The following is a 13929-nucleotide window of genomic DNA, read 5'->3' as shown; positions in this document are numbered from 1 at the left end:
TGCCTCAGCCTCCGAAGTAGCTGGGATTGCAGGCGCCCACCACCACACCCGATTAATTTTTGTATTTTTAGTAGAGACGAGGTTTCACCATGTTGGCCAGGCTGGTCTTGAACTCCTCACTTCAGCTGACATGCTTACCTCAGCCTCCCAAAGTGCCGGGATTACAGGCGTGAGCCACCTCACCCAGCCATGCTGGGTAACCTTGGACAAGCAACTTCCGTGACCCTTGCATGCCCCACCCCGCCACACACACACACATAACACCCTTAGAACTACATGGGTGAAAAGGTTTGAAATGCACGGTTACCTTCCCTGAAATTTGGTTCCTCATTGTAAAATGAGATACTAATATCCACCCGGTTAGGTAGTTGCGGAGAAAAGAAAATTCAGAATAGCACTGTGCTAAGTGTTTCACTTACTGTAAACTCATATGATTCTATACCAACTGTCATGTAGAATACTACCAGTCCATCAGATGAGGAAACTGAGGCACAGAGAGGCTAGCTCCTAAGGTCTTACAGCTAGTGGGTTGGCACAGCTTGGATTTGAATCCAAACAGTCTGGCTCCAGATTTGAATACTGTATTGTACAAATATACGATTTTTTGTTTGTTTGTTTTTGTTTTTGAGACACAGTCTCACTCTGTTGCCCAGGCTGGAGTGCAGTGGTACGATCTTTGCTCACTGCAACCTCCATCTCCCAAGTTCAAGCAATTCTCCTGTTTCAGCCTCCTGAGTGGCTGGGACTATAAGAACCCACCACCCCTGGCTAATTTTTGTATTTTTAGTAGAAACGGGGTTTCACCATGTTGGTCAGGCTGGTCTCGAACGCCTGACCTCGTGATCCTCCCGCCTCGGCCTCCCAAAGTGCTGGGATTACAGACATGAACCACCGCGCCCCGCCCCCACACTTTCTTATCTCAAACTTTTGGAAACAAATGTTTTTTCAGAATTCAGAACTGTTCAGATTTTAGAAATGTGACATGGCACATGTACACTGAATAGGAGATTACCATCCCAGCAGGGTGTGATGCAGCACCCCATAATTAAAGGTATTAATAGTTATTCAGTGAAACTCACTCATGTAAACCCCAAATGGGATAAATAAGCATTATAAATAGCCTTAGCTCAGAGTTTTCCTCCCGAAGAGTTGAGGTTAGGACAGGTCTCGCCTTCAAATAAGTTATGAAAGGCTTTCGAAAGTTTGTGGAATTCAGAATCACAGATAAAAGGTCGTAGATGGCTCCATAAATAAGAGAAGGGCAAGAAGTTTGGGACGCCCAAGGGTGCAGAGAAAGCGAAACGCCCTGGATGAGACCCTGAAAGCAAACGGAAGTTTCTATGTGTGTGTGTTTGACTGAGACAGGGTCTTGCTTTGTTCCCGAGGCTGGAGTGCAGTGGTGCGATCACGGCTTTCTGCAGCCTCGCCCTCCGGGGCTCAAACGATCCTCCCACCTCAGCGTCCCGAGGAACTGGGACTATAGGCGTGCACCACACTGCCTCGCTTTTGTTTTTATTTTATTTCATTTTTAGAGAGACGGGGTCTTGCTACATTGCCCAGGCTGGTCTCAAACTCCTGGGTTCAAATGGATCTCCCGCCTCAGGCAAAGTGCTAGAACTGCAAGCGTGAGCCACACCGCCCAGAGTTTTTTTCCCCTGCCAGCCTCGCGCTCAGCCCCGGGAACTCAGGGAGCGCTTCTGGTCGGCCGGCCGGCGCCCGCGAAATCTGCGCACGCGCATGGCTGCCCCGGGGCACGCCGGTCACACACCGAACCCCGCGGGTCGGCGGCGCGGTTGCCATGGCAGCGGGGTCGCGGGCTGGCGCGTGGGAAGCCCCCGAGGCTGCTGGCTGCCAGGGATGCCCGTGGAGCCCCAGACCCGGACGCCCGAGCCCACAGCGCTGAGGGGCGACTGGGCAGCGCCGCCACCATGTTCCTGAGCACCGGGGAGCCAGCCTCGGAGACGGTAAGGACGGATGGGCCTGCGTCCGCGAGGCCTGGGTTCGTCCCTGCCGCCCGCAGCCCCGGGGCCCCTCGTGGTGGACAGCCCGGGGCGTGAGGACAAGGCGCAAGGCCGGGTGACAGCTGCCATTGTTACCGCACAAGAGTGCTCTGCAGGCCCCGCGCAGCCGGCAGCATCGTCCGCCCTCGTAAAGGCCGCCGTTTCCAGGAAGCCCTCCGGGACTCCGCGCCCTCGCCGCTGGGCCCCTGCGAGTCTGCGGCCCGCGGATGATCTGAGTTCACGGTATAAGTGCCTCCGGGCATCCCCGAACCGAGGCCGGATCGACGGATCTGGCGTGGCCCCAGGCCGTTGGGGTAGGAGGGATGTAGCCCCAGGGTCTGGGAACCCAGTTAGGTCAAAGGAGGCTTCCTGGAGGAGTGTGATGCCCTATATTCTTCCCAGGGCTAGGGTGCACGGGTCCTCGGTTCGTTACTTTGTCTGGTAAATTCCTACTGCGTGTTAGAGACTCGGGAATCGGCTGCATTCCAATGGAGGGTAGAGGGACAAGGCAATAGACAGGTAATTAAGATGGTGTCAGAAAGTGAGAGGGGTTGTGCAGAAAATGAAAGAGGCCCATGTAGCCGGGAGCCGTGGCTCAGACCGGTAGTCCCCGCACTTTGGGAAGCCGAGGTGGAGGATCGCTGGAGGCCAGGAGTTCCAGATCACCCTGGGCAACGTAGCAAGACCCTATCACTACAGAAAAAAAAAAAAAAAAAAAAAAAAAAAAAAATCCATGAAATTAGCCTAGATGTGGTGGTGCCTGCCTGTAGTCCCAGCTACTCAGGAGGCTGAGGTGGGAGGATCGCTTGAGCCCAGGAGGTGGAGGCAGTGAACTGTGATCATATCACCGCCCTGCAGCCTGGGCGACAGAGTGAGGCACTGTCTCAAAAAAAAAGAAAGCCTTTTTGGATGTGGACAAGGGGAGTGAATGGAAGGTGGGCATGGGCTTGATTATGAGGGGGAGCCTTGCTGGCTATACAGGGAATTTGGATTTTATTGGAGATACAAAGGAAACCTTTGGAAGGTTTCACATGGAGGGAACTGTGCTCGCCTTGCCTTCTAACAAGACCACGGGGCTCAGCACAGCTGTACCCACGTCAGGGGGCTTGGTGCTGCTGGCCAATTTGGAGCAGCTGAAGTTGCCTGCCTGTTCCCCAGGGCACCACGTCCAGTCTCATCTGGAGGGCCTGCCTGCTTCTTCATCTTTAAGAACTGCTTATTGTGATTATAAAAATAATTTGCATGCATTATTATTATGATGTTTTGGATGCAGTCTCGCTCTGTCAACTCAGGCTGGAGTGCAGTGGTACCATCTCCGATCGCTGCAACTTCCACCTCCTGTGTTCAAGCGATTCTTGTGCCTCAGCCTCCCTTATAGCTGGGACTACAGGCATCAGCTACTACACCCAGCTAATTTTTGTATTTTTAGTAGAGATGGGGTTTCACCATGTTGGCCAGGATGGTCTCTAACTCCTGACCTCATGTAATCTGCCCGCCTTGGCCTCCCAAGGTGCTGTGATTACAGGAATGAGCCCCCTCACCCAGCCCTGTGTAGATCTTTAATTTCTTTCAATAATAGTTTATATTTTTCAATGTATAAAGCCTATGCTTTTGTTACATGTATTCTTAAGTATTCTTTTTGATGTTATTGTATATTGAATTTTCTTAATTTTCAGCTTATTTACTGCTAGTATCTACAATAATATTTTTATATGAATCTTATCTTGCAAACTTGCTAAACTCATTCTTTTTAATAGTTCTTTAGTAGATTCATTAGGATTTTCTAGGTATAAAATCTTGTCTGTGAAGAGAGAGAGTTTTACTTCTTCCTTTTCAGTCTGAATATCTTTTTATTTACTTTTCTTGCATTAAATTCCTGGCTAGAGACTCAGGTGTCATTTGAATTGAAGTGATGAGAAAGGACAGCCTGGTCTTCTTGCTGATATTAGAAGGGAAACATTCCATCTTCCTCCATTAAATATTGTGTTGCACTGGATTTTTTGTAGATGCCATTTATTAGGTTGAGGAAATTCTCTTATAGATTATGAAGTATCTTTATCATGAATGTTAGATTTTGTCAAATGTACCTTCGATATCTTTTGAGACAATCATGATTCTTGTTATTCATTCTATTAATATGGTATATTATATTGACTGACTTTTGTATGTTAAATCAATCTTTTCATTCTTGGTCTTGGGGGATATGTGTGTGTACCTAAATATATACTATGACCAATTAGGATACACACACACACACACACACGCACACACACAGTCGTTTTCATGCTTACTAGCATTGTTGAGGATTTTTACACCTGTATTCATAAAGAGTGTTGGTCTGTAGTGTTCTTTTCTTGTGCTATTTCTTTGTCTGCTTTTGGTATCAGGGTAATATAGGTCTCATAGAATGAACCGCAAAGCCTTCCCTTTTCTGTTTTTTAGAAGAGTTTGTAAAGGATTGGTGTTAATTATCTTTAAATGTTTGATAGAATTCACCAGTTAGACCATGTGGTTCTGGGTTTTTCTTTATTTCTATAAGGTCAGTAGTGAGGCCCATCTCTCTCTCTTTTTTTTCCCTCTATTTTGGTAATTTCTTGTCTTTGGTTTTTTTTTTCTTGGCTAAAGGTTTGTCAGTTTTGTTGATGTTTTCGAAGAACCAACTTTTGGGTTCATTCCGTTTTCTGTTGTTTCTATTCCCTATTTCATTTATTCACTTTAATTTTTATTCCTTGCTTTTACTTCCTTTGAGTTTAGTTTTCTCTTTTCTAGTTCTGAAGGTGGAAAAATCTATTGACTTGCGATTTTTCTTCTTTTTTGTTTTTAGATTTTTATTTATTTATCTTGAGATGGAGTTTTTCTCTTGTTGCCCAGGCTGGAATGCAATGGTGTGATCTCGGCTCACTGCAACCTCCACCTCCTGGGTTCAAGCAATTCTCCTGCCTCAGCCTCCCGAGTAGCTGGGATTACAGGAATGCACCATGCCCAGCTAATTTTGTATTTTCCATAGAGATGGGGTTTCTCCATGTTGGTCAGGCTGGTTTTGAACTCCTGACCTCAAGTGTTTCACCTGCCTTGGCCTCCCAAAGTGCTGGGATTACAGCCGTGAGCCACCATGCCCGGCCTCTTCTTTTTTAATATAGGCATTTGTAGCTACAAATTGCTCTCTAAACACTTCTTTTGTATTTCTGATTGCTTGTTTTTGTTTTTAGAGACAGGACCTCACTCTCTTGTCTATGCTGGAGAGCAGTGGCACATTCACATCTCCCTGCTGCCTCAAATGCCTGAGCTTGAGCGATCCTCCTGCCTTGGCCTCCCAAGTAGCTGGGACTGCAGGTGTGTGCCACCATACCTGGCGAATTTTTAAATTTTTTGTAAACACTGGGTCTCACTATGTCACCCAGGCTGGTCTCAAACTTCTGCATTCAAGCAGTCTCAAGCAGTCCTCCTTCCTCACCCTCCCTTGGTGCTCAGCCTGCTTTTGTTTCTTTGGGGCTAGAGTATAGTGGCGTGATCATGGCTCACTTGCAGCCTCAACTTCCCAGGCCTAGGTGATTTGCCCACCTCACCCTCCTATGTGGTTGGGACCACAGACATGTGCCATGATGCTCAGCTAATTTTCTGTAGTGTGTGTGTGTGTGTGTGTGTGTGTGTGTGTGTGTGTGTGTGTGTTCGTGTGTTTGTATACAGGGTTTCATCATGTTGCCCAGGCTGGTTTTGAATTCCTGGTCTGGGAGTCCCAAAGAGCTAGGATTACAGGCATTAGCCACCACACTCGACCCTGCTTTTGTTTTTTAAAGTGAAAGATTAGGTTACTGATTTGATGTGATCTTTTAAAAATACAGACATTTACAGCTGTATGTTTCCCTTTGAGCCCCACTTTAGGTACATCCCATAAATTTTGGTTTTTAAAATTCACTCATCTAAGTTATTTTTAAATTTCCCTTGTAATTTCTTCTTGGATCCATTGATTGTTTAGGAATTTATTGTTTACTATCCAGGCCAGGCGCAGTGGCTCACACTTGTAGTCCTAGCACTTTGGGATGCTGAGGTAAGGCGGATCAGCTGAGGTAAGGAGTTCGAGACCAGCCTGGCCAACATAGTGAATGCAACTTCATTTCTACTAAAAATACAAAAATTAGCTGGGCATGGTGGCAGGTGCCAGTAATCCCAGCTACCCAGGAGGCTGAGGCAACCGAGTGAGACTCTGTCTCAAAAACAAACAAAATAATCCAAACATTTGTGAATTCATTTCTTTTGTTGATTACTGATTTCTATTGTTGTCAAAGAATATACTTTGATTTTTCTCTTTTAATTCATTGAGGCTTTTTTGTGGCCTATCTTCTGGTTTATGTTAATGTACGCTTGAGAAGGATGTGTATTCTGCTGTTGTTGGGTGGGGTGTTCTATAAATGTCTGTTAAGTTTTTAGTGCTTGCTGATCAAGTCTCTCTGACTCTTTGTTGATCTTCTGCCTTAGCTGCTCTGTCTGTTAGGAGCCTGGCCCTGCCAACACCTTGATTCTGGACTTAACAGCCTCCTGAACGGAGACAGTTAATTTCAGTGTGAAGCCACCCCGTTTCCTCTCTTACAGCCACCCTGACACAGGCTGAATGAACTTAACCTAGTGTGGAAATAAGAGGCAGCCTCAGATAACGCTTGAAGGAGGTGGAACAAATTGGCCGTTGTGTACGTGCGTGCATGTGTGTGTGTGCCGTGTATGGTTGTATTCTGCTGACTGGAGGTGTGGATCCCGGAGCTGCTGTGGGATTTCAGGTCCTGACTGTGTTTCACCTCTTCCCTGCATCATGACAGGCAGGCTGGAGGCAGCACAGCTGGAAGGGAGCGATGACGGGAGAGGGCAGTGGTCATGGATGAGGTCGCTGAATTTTGTTCATTACACATACAATTGCATTCCTTTGTTGAATTTTAGGTCATTCAAAAAGTCTTCAAGATTTTATTCACAGCAAGGAATAATGACAGATGTTTGCAAAGACGGTTGCTGCTGCTTTTCTGTACAGTTTTCAATAGGTTCCCATCTGTCCTCTACAGGGACATTCGTGTGATGCCCTGGGCAAACTGACTTGGCTTTTCTGATCCCCCGCAAAACTTCTGTCTATAATTGTCATATGCTGTTTATGCCTTAAAATGTCACCTATTTAATGATATAAAGCATGTCAGTCAGTTGCTGATTTTTTTTTAAGATTCCATTTATTTGCAATGCTCCCTCTTCCCTTTGCCTCTGAAAATGCAGTCCCACTGCACCTGTGACCGGGCCTCTCTGTGTTCAGGGGCACCAGATCGTTTCAGCTGCACCTTATCCTCGTTACCATGCAGCCATGTATTTCTAATACAGTTTCACACTGCCTGCAAAATTGGCGCTTCATGTACTGTTAACCTTGTAGAGAATATGTTTGCTTTTCAGAATTCAGCAGCATCCCATTATGATGCTACACAGACTCAGTGTACCAGCGACAGGCGGTAGCAATGCCATCACCTCCACCCCTGAGCTGTAGAGCTATTGGTTCATCATAGGGGCATTCGGTGCCAACTTCCAGTGCCAGTGTTAGAAGCAGCCGTACGATCTTCCCAGGGAGCTTAAACTCTTTATGCTTTTTGGATTTCAGTTTGAGAGAGTGAGTTAATACAGAAACATTTTTGTTTTCAAAAAGTTGTGTTTTTCCCTTGCCTTCCCAGTGCTGACATCAGACAGTGCAAGTTTTACTTCATTCCTTGGGCCAGGACAAAGTCACTGGAATAAGAAGGGAAGAAACATTATAGGCCCAAATGCCTTCTCATTATTATGCATATGTTTTGTTTTTTGTTGCTTTGGGGTTTTTTTTTGTTGTTGTTGTTTTGTTTTTTTGAGCTGGGCTCTTGCTCTGTTGCCCAGACTGGAGTGCAGTGGTGTGATCGTAGCTCACTGCATCCTCGACCTCCTGGGCTCAATCCTTCCACCTCAGCCTCCCAAGTAGCTGGACTATAGGTGTGTACAATCACAGCCTGGCTTATTTTTTAAGTGTTAAAAATTTTTTTGTAGAGACAGCATCTCGCCGTGTTGCCCAGGCTGAGTATGCTTTTTAAAGATGACTCTGACCAGCTCTTACCAGGAGACAATTGTAGATTTGTTGTGCTTTGATATAAAGGTAAATAAGAATGAGACTATCTAAACAATGTGAAAATGAAATGCTTTCATCAATAACTGTTTTTTTTTTTTTTTTTTTTTTGAGACAGAGTTTCACTCTTGTTACCCAGGCTGGAGTGCAATGGCGCGATCTTGGCTCACTGCAACCTCCGCCTCCTGGGTTCAGGCAATTCTCCTGCCTCAGCCTCCTGAGTAGCTGGGATTACAGGCACGTGCCACCCTGCCCAGCTAATTTTTTGTATTTTTAGTAGAGACGGGGTTTCACCATGTTGACCAGGATGGTCTCGATCTCTCGACCTTGTGATCCACCCGCCTCGGCCTCCCAAAGTGCTGGGATTACAGGCTTGAGCCACCGCGCCCGGCCTGTTTTTTTTTTAATCAAGACACAATTCTGTGGGAAATAGTGTTACTAGGTTTGCAGGCATTTGCACGCCTCTGTTTTGTTGCCCCCTCCCACCCATTCCTTCTGATGAGATGGAAGGAACTGGCCACTGCCCAGCTGGAAGTGTTGCGAGTGAACTCAGAGCTGGATTTATGAAGTTTCTGTTTCAGCAGCTGTGAATGGGCTGTTTCGCTTTTGTAAATGTGACTGTTGGAAGCTCAGCAGGTACCTTCGAGTTACAGTGTTTGCATCTCTTCTTTCAGGGAGATGACAGTCTGTCTGCAGTCACCTTTGACTCTGACTTGGAGAAGGTGAGTGCTGCTGGGTGCCTCCCGGGGCGGGTTGCGCTGCCCTTGCCGGCATCACTCGGATGCGGATGCGTGAAATAGGCCGTCCTCCACAATACTGTGTGATGAGCTGGAATGCAAATTCTGAATGCTACTTGGTGTTTGAAAAGTCTCCATCGCTTAGTTGGATTTAAATACCTGTGGTGATAACTTTATAACCTTTATCCAGACATGAACCCTGACCAGGGTTCACGTGAGGCTGATTGCTGGTCCCTGGCCTGCAGCTGATTTGGCCGATACCACCCTCCCCCATCCCGACACTTGAGGGGAGGAGAGGATCTCCTGCCGATGCCATCAGAAGGACCTGACGGGAGAAAGCAGACGAGGGCAGCTGCGATCCCAAGCTGAGCCTTGGCCCGGGCTCCCAGACCAGAAGGGAGAGGGGCCGGAGCACTGTCTGATGGCCGAGTGGCACACTGTGGCCCTGGACCTGGGCTTTGGGTTTGTTTGGCAAGCTGTGCTGGGTAGAAAAGGAAGCGTGCTAATTGCTCTTATCATGTGTCAGCAGAAGCAGCTTTTCTTACTGCAGGCACAAATCTAGCCACACCGCGGCCAGCAGCACGAACCCAGCACTGGCAGATCTCGGTTCTTCATTTGCTCTGTGGACTCAAGGGGGAGTCTCACAGGTCCACTGTCTCCCTCCAAGGACCTCTGTCTGCAAAGTTAAGGATTTTCCCTCCATGTCACAGAGGGCAGGGGATGCTCCCCAGAGGAGGAGGGATCCAAAAACCCCTGGGGAAAATTCCCCCATGCAGAACCTGGGGCTCGCTCTTTCTGCTGGAGGGGAAGTGAGAGGCCCTGGCCGCAAGGTCTCTACCTGCTCAGTCTAGTGCGGGGTAAGAGAAAGCTAAAGTTGGAAGCATTGCAGCATCTTCCCCAGGCCATGGCAGGACAGGCTGAGTGTCCCTGATCCGAAATCCAAAATGCTCCAAAAATGGAAACTTTTTGAGCACCCTCATGAGGCCACAAGTGGAAAATTCCACACTTAAGTACTTAACACAAGCTTTGTTTCATTCACGAAGTTATTAAAAACACAATATAAAATTCCTTTTGGGCTATGTGTATAAGGTAGATATGAAACATAAATGAATATTCTGTTTAGACTTGGGTCCCATCCCCAAGATACCTCATTGTGTGGATGCAAATATTCCAAAATGCGAGACACTCTTGGTCCCAAGGATTTTGGATACGGAACACTCACCCTGCAGGAAACAGTGGAACCAGCTCTGGACCCCGTTCTGTGTTTGGCATCGTGGTTGTCACAGAAGACCACCTTCCAGACAGGGTCTCCCTTCACTGGGCCTTTTTCCTTAGTGGGCTTTGCAGTTGACTTATCTGCAGGAATTTCCTCTCACCCCATCCACCCGAGTGGACAGGTGTGCCCTGGGGCTCCCGAGCCGCCTGAGCAGACGGTGTGGGTCGGGGCAGATACGCCATTAGTGTGGGATCCTCAGTCTGAATGTCAGGAGCCCAGGCCCGATTGTTTTCTGTGACTGGAACTTGTGCTCTGAGAGCCCAGCCCCCGAGCACTGCTGCGAGTGCGTTTTTCTGGGGTCTGCCTCAGGCCCTGTGTGTCCTGTGCCTTGACTCTCCTTACGTCCCTGTGAGCTCACGTCTTGTCTCTGCTCTTACACGCCCCCTGACCCTTTCTGAACACGGCAGGGTCTTGTGACTGGGGCCCCGGTGGGAGCTCAGCAAGCTCAGCAAGGCTTATACTGTTTCTCCTGTCTTTTAGAGAGCAAAAAGGAAAGCTTTCCACAAACCTCCACCCACATCGCCAAGTAAGTATGGCCGGGCCTGCCTTCCCTCTCACGCCCACACTCCCTGGTGTCCCGGGGAGAATGGAGGGTGTTTGCTTTGCACATTCAGGTAGCTGAGACCTGACACCTCAGCCAGTTGGCTCCATTCACGCTGGAGTCTCCCCCGTTGGTGCTGGGGTCTCCGGAACACCGTGCTCCTGGAGGCCCTGCCGGTGCCAGAGTAACCAGCGCTTCCTCCCACCACCACCCTCCAGTCTCCCCCCTCCACAGTGCCTCTAGGCCAGGCGTCCCCAAACTTTTTACACAGGGGGCCAGTTCACTGTCCCTCAGACCGTTGGAGGGCCGCCACATACTGTGCTTCTCTCACTGACCACCAGTGAAAGAGGTGCCCCTTCCCGAAGTGCGGCGGGGGGGCCGGATAAATGGCCTCAGGGGGCCGCATTCCGCCGTAGTTTGGGGACGCCTGCTCTAGGCCTTTTGTTTTCTTTTTCTTGCTTTCTCAAAGTGCTTACCTCTTCTGAATGCTGCCAGAGAGAAAGGATTTTTGACCTGGGATTTGTTCCTGAGAGTCAAAGCTACTGAGAAGGTGTAGTTGGTCCAGGACGGGTGTAAACTTCACCTTTTTTTCCGCCTTTGGATCGCCCTGGGCTTATTTTGCTACCAGGGTTCTGTTCTTCCTCACCCTCCGTGGGAGGAGGGCAGCTTTGGTCACCCTGCCCTTCCTGGGCTACCCCAAAGTCTGTGGCCTTCCCTGGCCGTGTCATCTCTAGATGTGTGTCTATTTTATATATACTTATGTATTTCAAACATTGAGTCATGTATATGACACACTCAGAATATAAACGAACTTTCCTACTGGCCCAAGGAAAACGTAATTAGAAAGGTAAATTCCTGCAAAGAAAAGAATGCATGTTATATGTTACAAATCAATATCAACACTAGAAGGACATCATCTAGCAATTTGAATATTTGACGTCCTTTCTCTCCTTCCATGGAGAACATTGAGAATTGATACAATTTTTCATTTTCACCAGTGTTTGACTAGAATCACTCGCCCTTGTGGACATTTTGTTTTCTCATTTCTGCCTTTCTGAAGCTCATGTGTTGAGCATGTGTTGCTGTCCGGCACCTCTGAGTCCACGCTTTGGCTTTTCTAGAGTCACCTTACCTCTCTAAGCCGAGGAAAGTGGCCTCCTGGAGGTCCCTCAGGACAACAGGGAGCATGCCTCTGAGCGGTCGAGCGTCCCTGACCCCGCAGAAGCTGTGGCCAGGAACTGCAAAACCAGGTATGTGGTTGCTGCACCGGAGGCCCTTCCTGCTTCAGAGAAGAGTTTGAGAAATGTCAGCGAGGAGTGGTTTGAGATGGAGTTTTTCATATTCCTTGAATTACATTGTCTTTAATGTTCTCAATGACATTGAATATACACATCGTAGTTTTACGTCATGCGCAAATGTGGTTTGGCCAAGTGATGCCTTAGCCTTCCCTGGTCTTGTGTGGCCTCTGCGTGGGAGTGGTGAGCAGGAGCCGGCTGCAACGGTCCTGCCAGAGCCAACCATTACAGTCTTAGGAGTTTTGTGGGCTGGCCAGTGTCATGCTGACACCCTGAAATTAGACATGGTAGAATTATTTATACTGTGGAAACGGGCAAATACTGTAGTCAGGACTTCATTAGTTTCTATTTAGGAGCTGGTTGTTAACCATTTACCAGCACACCACTGACAGCTGGTATCTACCAGCGATGAAGCTTTCTTTAAGCCAGGAAAGTTGATTAGAAACAAAACTTCCCACTGCATGTGCTGTACCTATCATATTAAACCCATGCACATTCAAACCAGGAAATCTGACCCCAGCCCTGAACTCGCACCTCACCTGGGAGCATGCGTGGACCAGCACCCCCGGCAGCACTTCTGACTATCTGACAGATGCCTTAAGAGTGAAGAGGCCACATCTCAGGTGCTCTGCCAGCCAGGGTGAGCATGCCAATGGTGGCGAGGCCGAGGCTAAGGCAGAGCAGAAAGGAAAGCAGTCTCTGGCCTGGAGGTGTCCTTCATCAGAGTGGGATTTCTGGCTTTGTATGTGAGCTCCGTCAGTGGGAGGTTTTGGGAGGTCAAGGTAACAGTGACTCACGAAAGCCCGTCTGCCCCAGAAGGTGGCTTTCCTCGTGGTGCAGGGATGTCTTGCCAGGTGTTATTTGTGCCTCCCTCCCTAAACATAGAGGCTTACTTAAATTTATTCATTGAATAAATGATAGTAGGAACAAATAATAATAAATAATGATAAAAAGTCCGAATTGCACTGAAGCGAGTCAGCTTGTTTCTGTGTTTATGTTCCTGTCTAGTCTCTCTCTCTCTCTTTTTTTTTTTTTTTTTAATAGAGACAGGGTCTTGCTATGTTGCCCAGGCTGGTCTCAAACTCCTGGACTCAAGTGATCCCCCACCTTGGCCTCCCAAAGTCCTGGGATTATAGGTGTGAGCCACCATGCCCGGCCTCTCTCTTTAGCCACATGTTTCCCACCTATCCTCCTTAAGGAAGAACAGCTTCCAGGGAGTACTGAAGACCTCCTCACTATACCCCATGAATTGATTACCTTCTTGCTTTTACTGGTTAGCAGTTATCTTTTAGGCTTACATTTAGATATTTAATATACTAGGTATCATTAAAACCAAAATAAGCCTGACTTTATGTTGGAATGGGTGTTGAGACACTATGTGCATTTTTTGTGTTTGGCATTTGTTTTGCTATTTAAATCTGAACATGTCCCTCCGCCTTCTGTGAGTCCCTTCTTTCATCCTTTTACTGTCTTTAAACTTGATCTTCACATCTTCATTTATTGACCTTTTGCTTTGTCTCTCTATAGAGAAAACCATTTTTGGTTTTCTTGCTTTTTGGGAAAGTATCATGATCAGGCTAACAAACATGGAATTATTTTTGCTTTTTTATTTTCTTCTTGTTTAAAAGGAAATGTTATTAACTTCCAGATTTTCCTTAAAGTATAACCAAGAATTCTTTCTACTTTTTAGATAGTCTTTTAAAAGATTTCTGTTTTTCTCTAGGTCATGTCCCTGGGACTCCTGTCTACAGGGAGAAAGAAGATATGTATGATGAGATTATTGAGTTAAAGAAGGTAGTGTTTTGGTTTGTTCTCTATTGATTTGAAACAGTGAAAGCCTCCTGTGACAATCGATGGGGATGTCAGTGCCTGTGCTGGGAGGTGCCCACGTGGGAAGCGCGGGAGCGTTAGGATCGAACCTGAGTCTGAGCCATGGCATTGTGCCCTAGGAGCTGGGTGTTCCTGGTT

At 47.5% G+C, this 13929-nt stretch overlaps 1 protein-coding gene across 9 annotated transcripts in view; it reads left to right on the top strand.

The window, feature by feature from the left end:
- The first annotated feature begins 1724 nt into the window (after window positions 1–1724).
- The window catches only part of IQCE (IQ motif containing E), a 100325-nt gene continuing 88120 nt past the window's right edge, over window positions 1725–13929 (top strand). For 7 of the 9 annotated variants that reach the window (XM_074390612.1, XM_074390608.1, XM_074390607.1 and 4 more), the window contains exons 1-7: window positions 1725–1964; window positions 8787–8834; window positions 9400–9532; window positions 10606–10651; window positions 11788–11916; window positions 12467–12601; window positions 13685–13755. In XM_074390612.1, the coding sequence (XP_074246713.1) occupies window positions 8791–8834; window positions 9400–9532; window positions 10606–10651; window positions 11788–11916; window positions 12467–12601; window positions 13685–13755 (558 nt within the window). In that variant the 5' untranslated portion in view covers window positions 1725–1964; window positions 8787–8790. The remainder of the gene's footprint in view (window positions 1965–8786; window positions 8835–9399; window positions 9533–10605; window positions 10652–11787; window positions 11917–12466; window positions 12602–13684; window positions 13756–13929) is intronic. The other 2 variants (XM_074390613.1, XM_074390614.1) reach the window with 2 other exon arrangements.

This window comes from Saimiri boliviensis, chromosome 20 (genome assembly GCF_048565385.1).
Source record: "Saimiri boliviensis isolate mSaiBol1 chromosome 20, mSaiBol1.pri, whole genome shotgun sequence".
NCBI classification, from domain to species: Eukaryota; Metazoa; Chordata; class Mammalia; order Primates; family Cebidae; genus Saimiri; species Saimiri boliviensis.
This window is presented reverse-complemented; position numbering and strand designations above follow the sequence as displayed.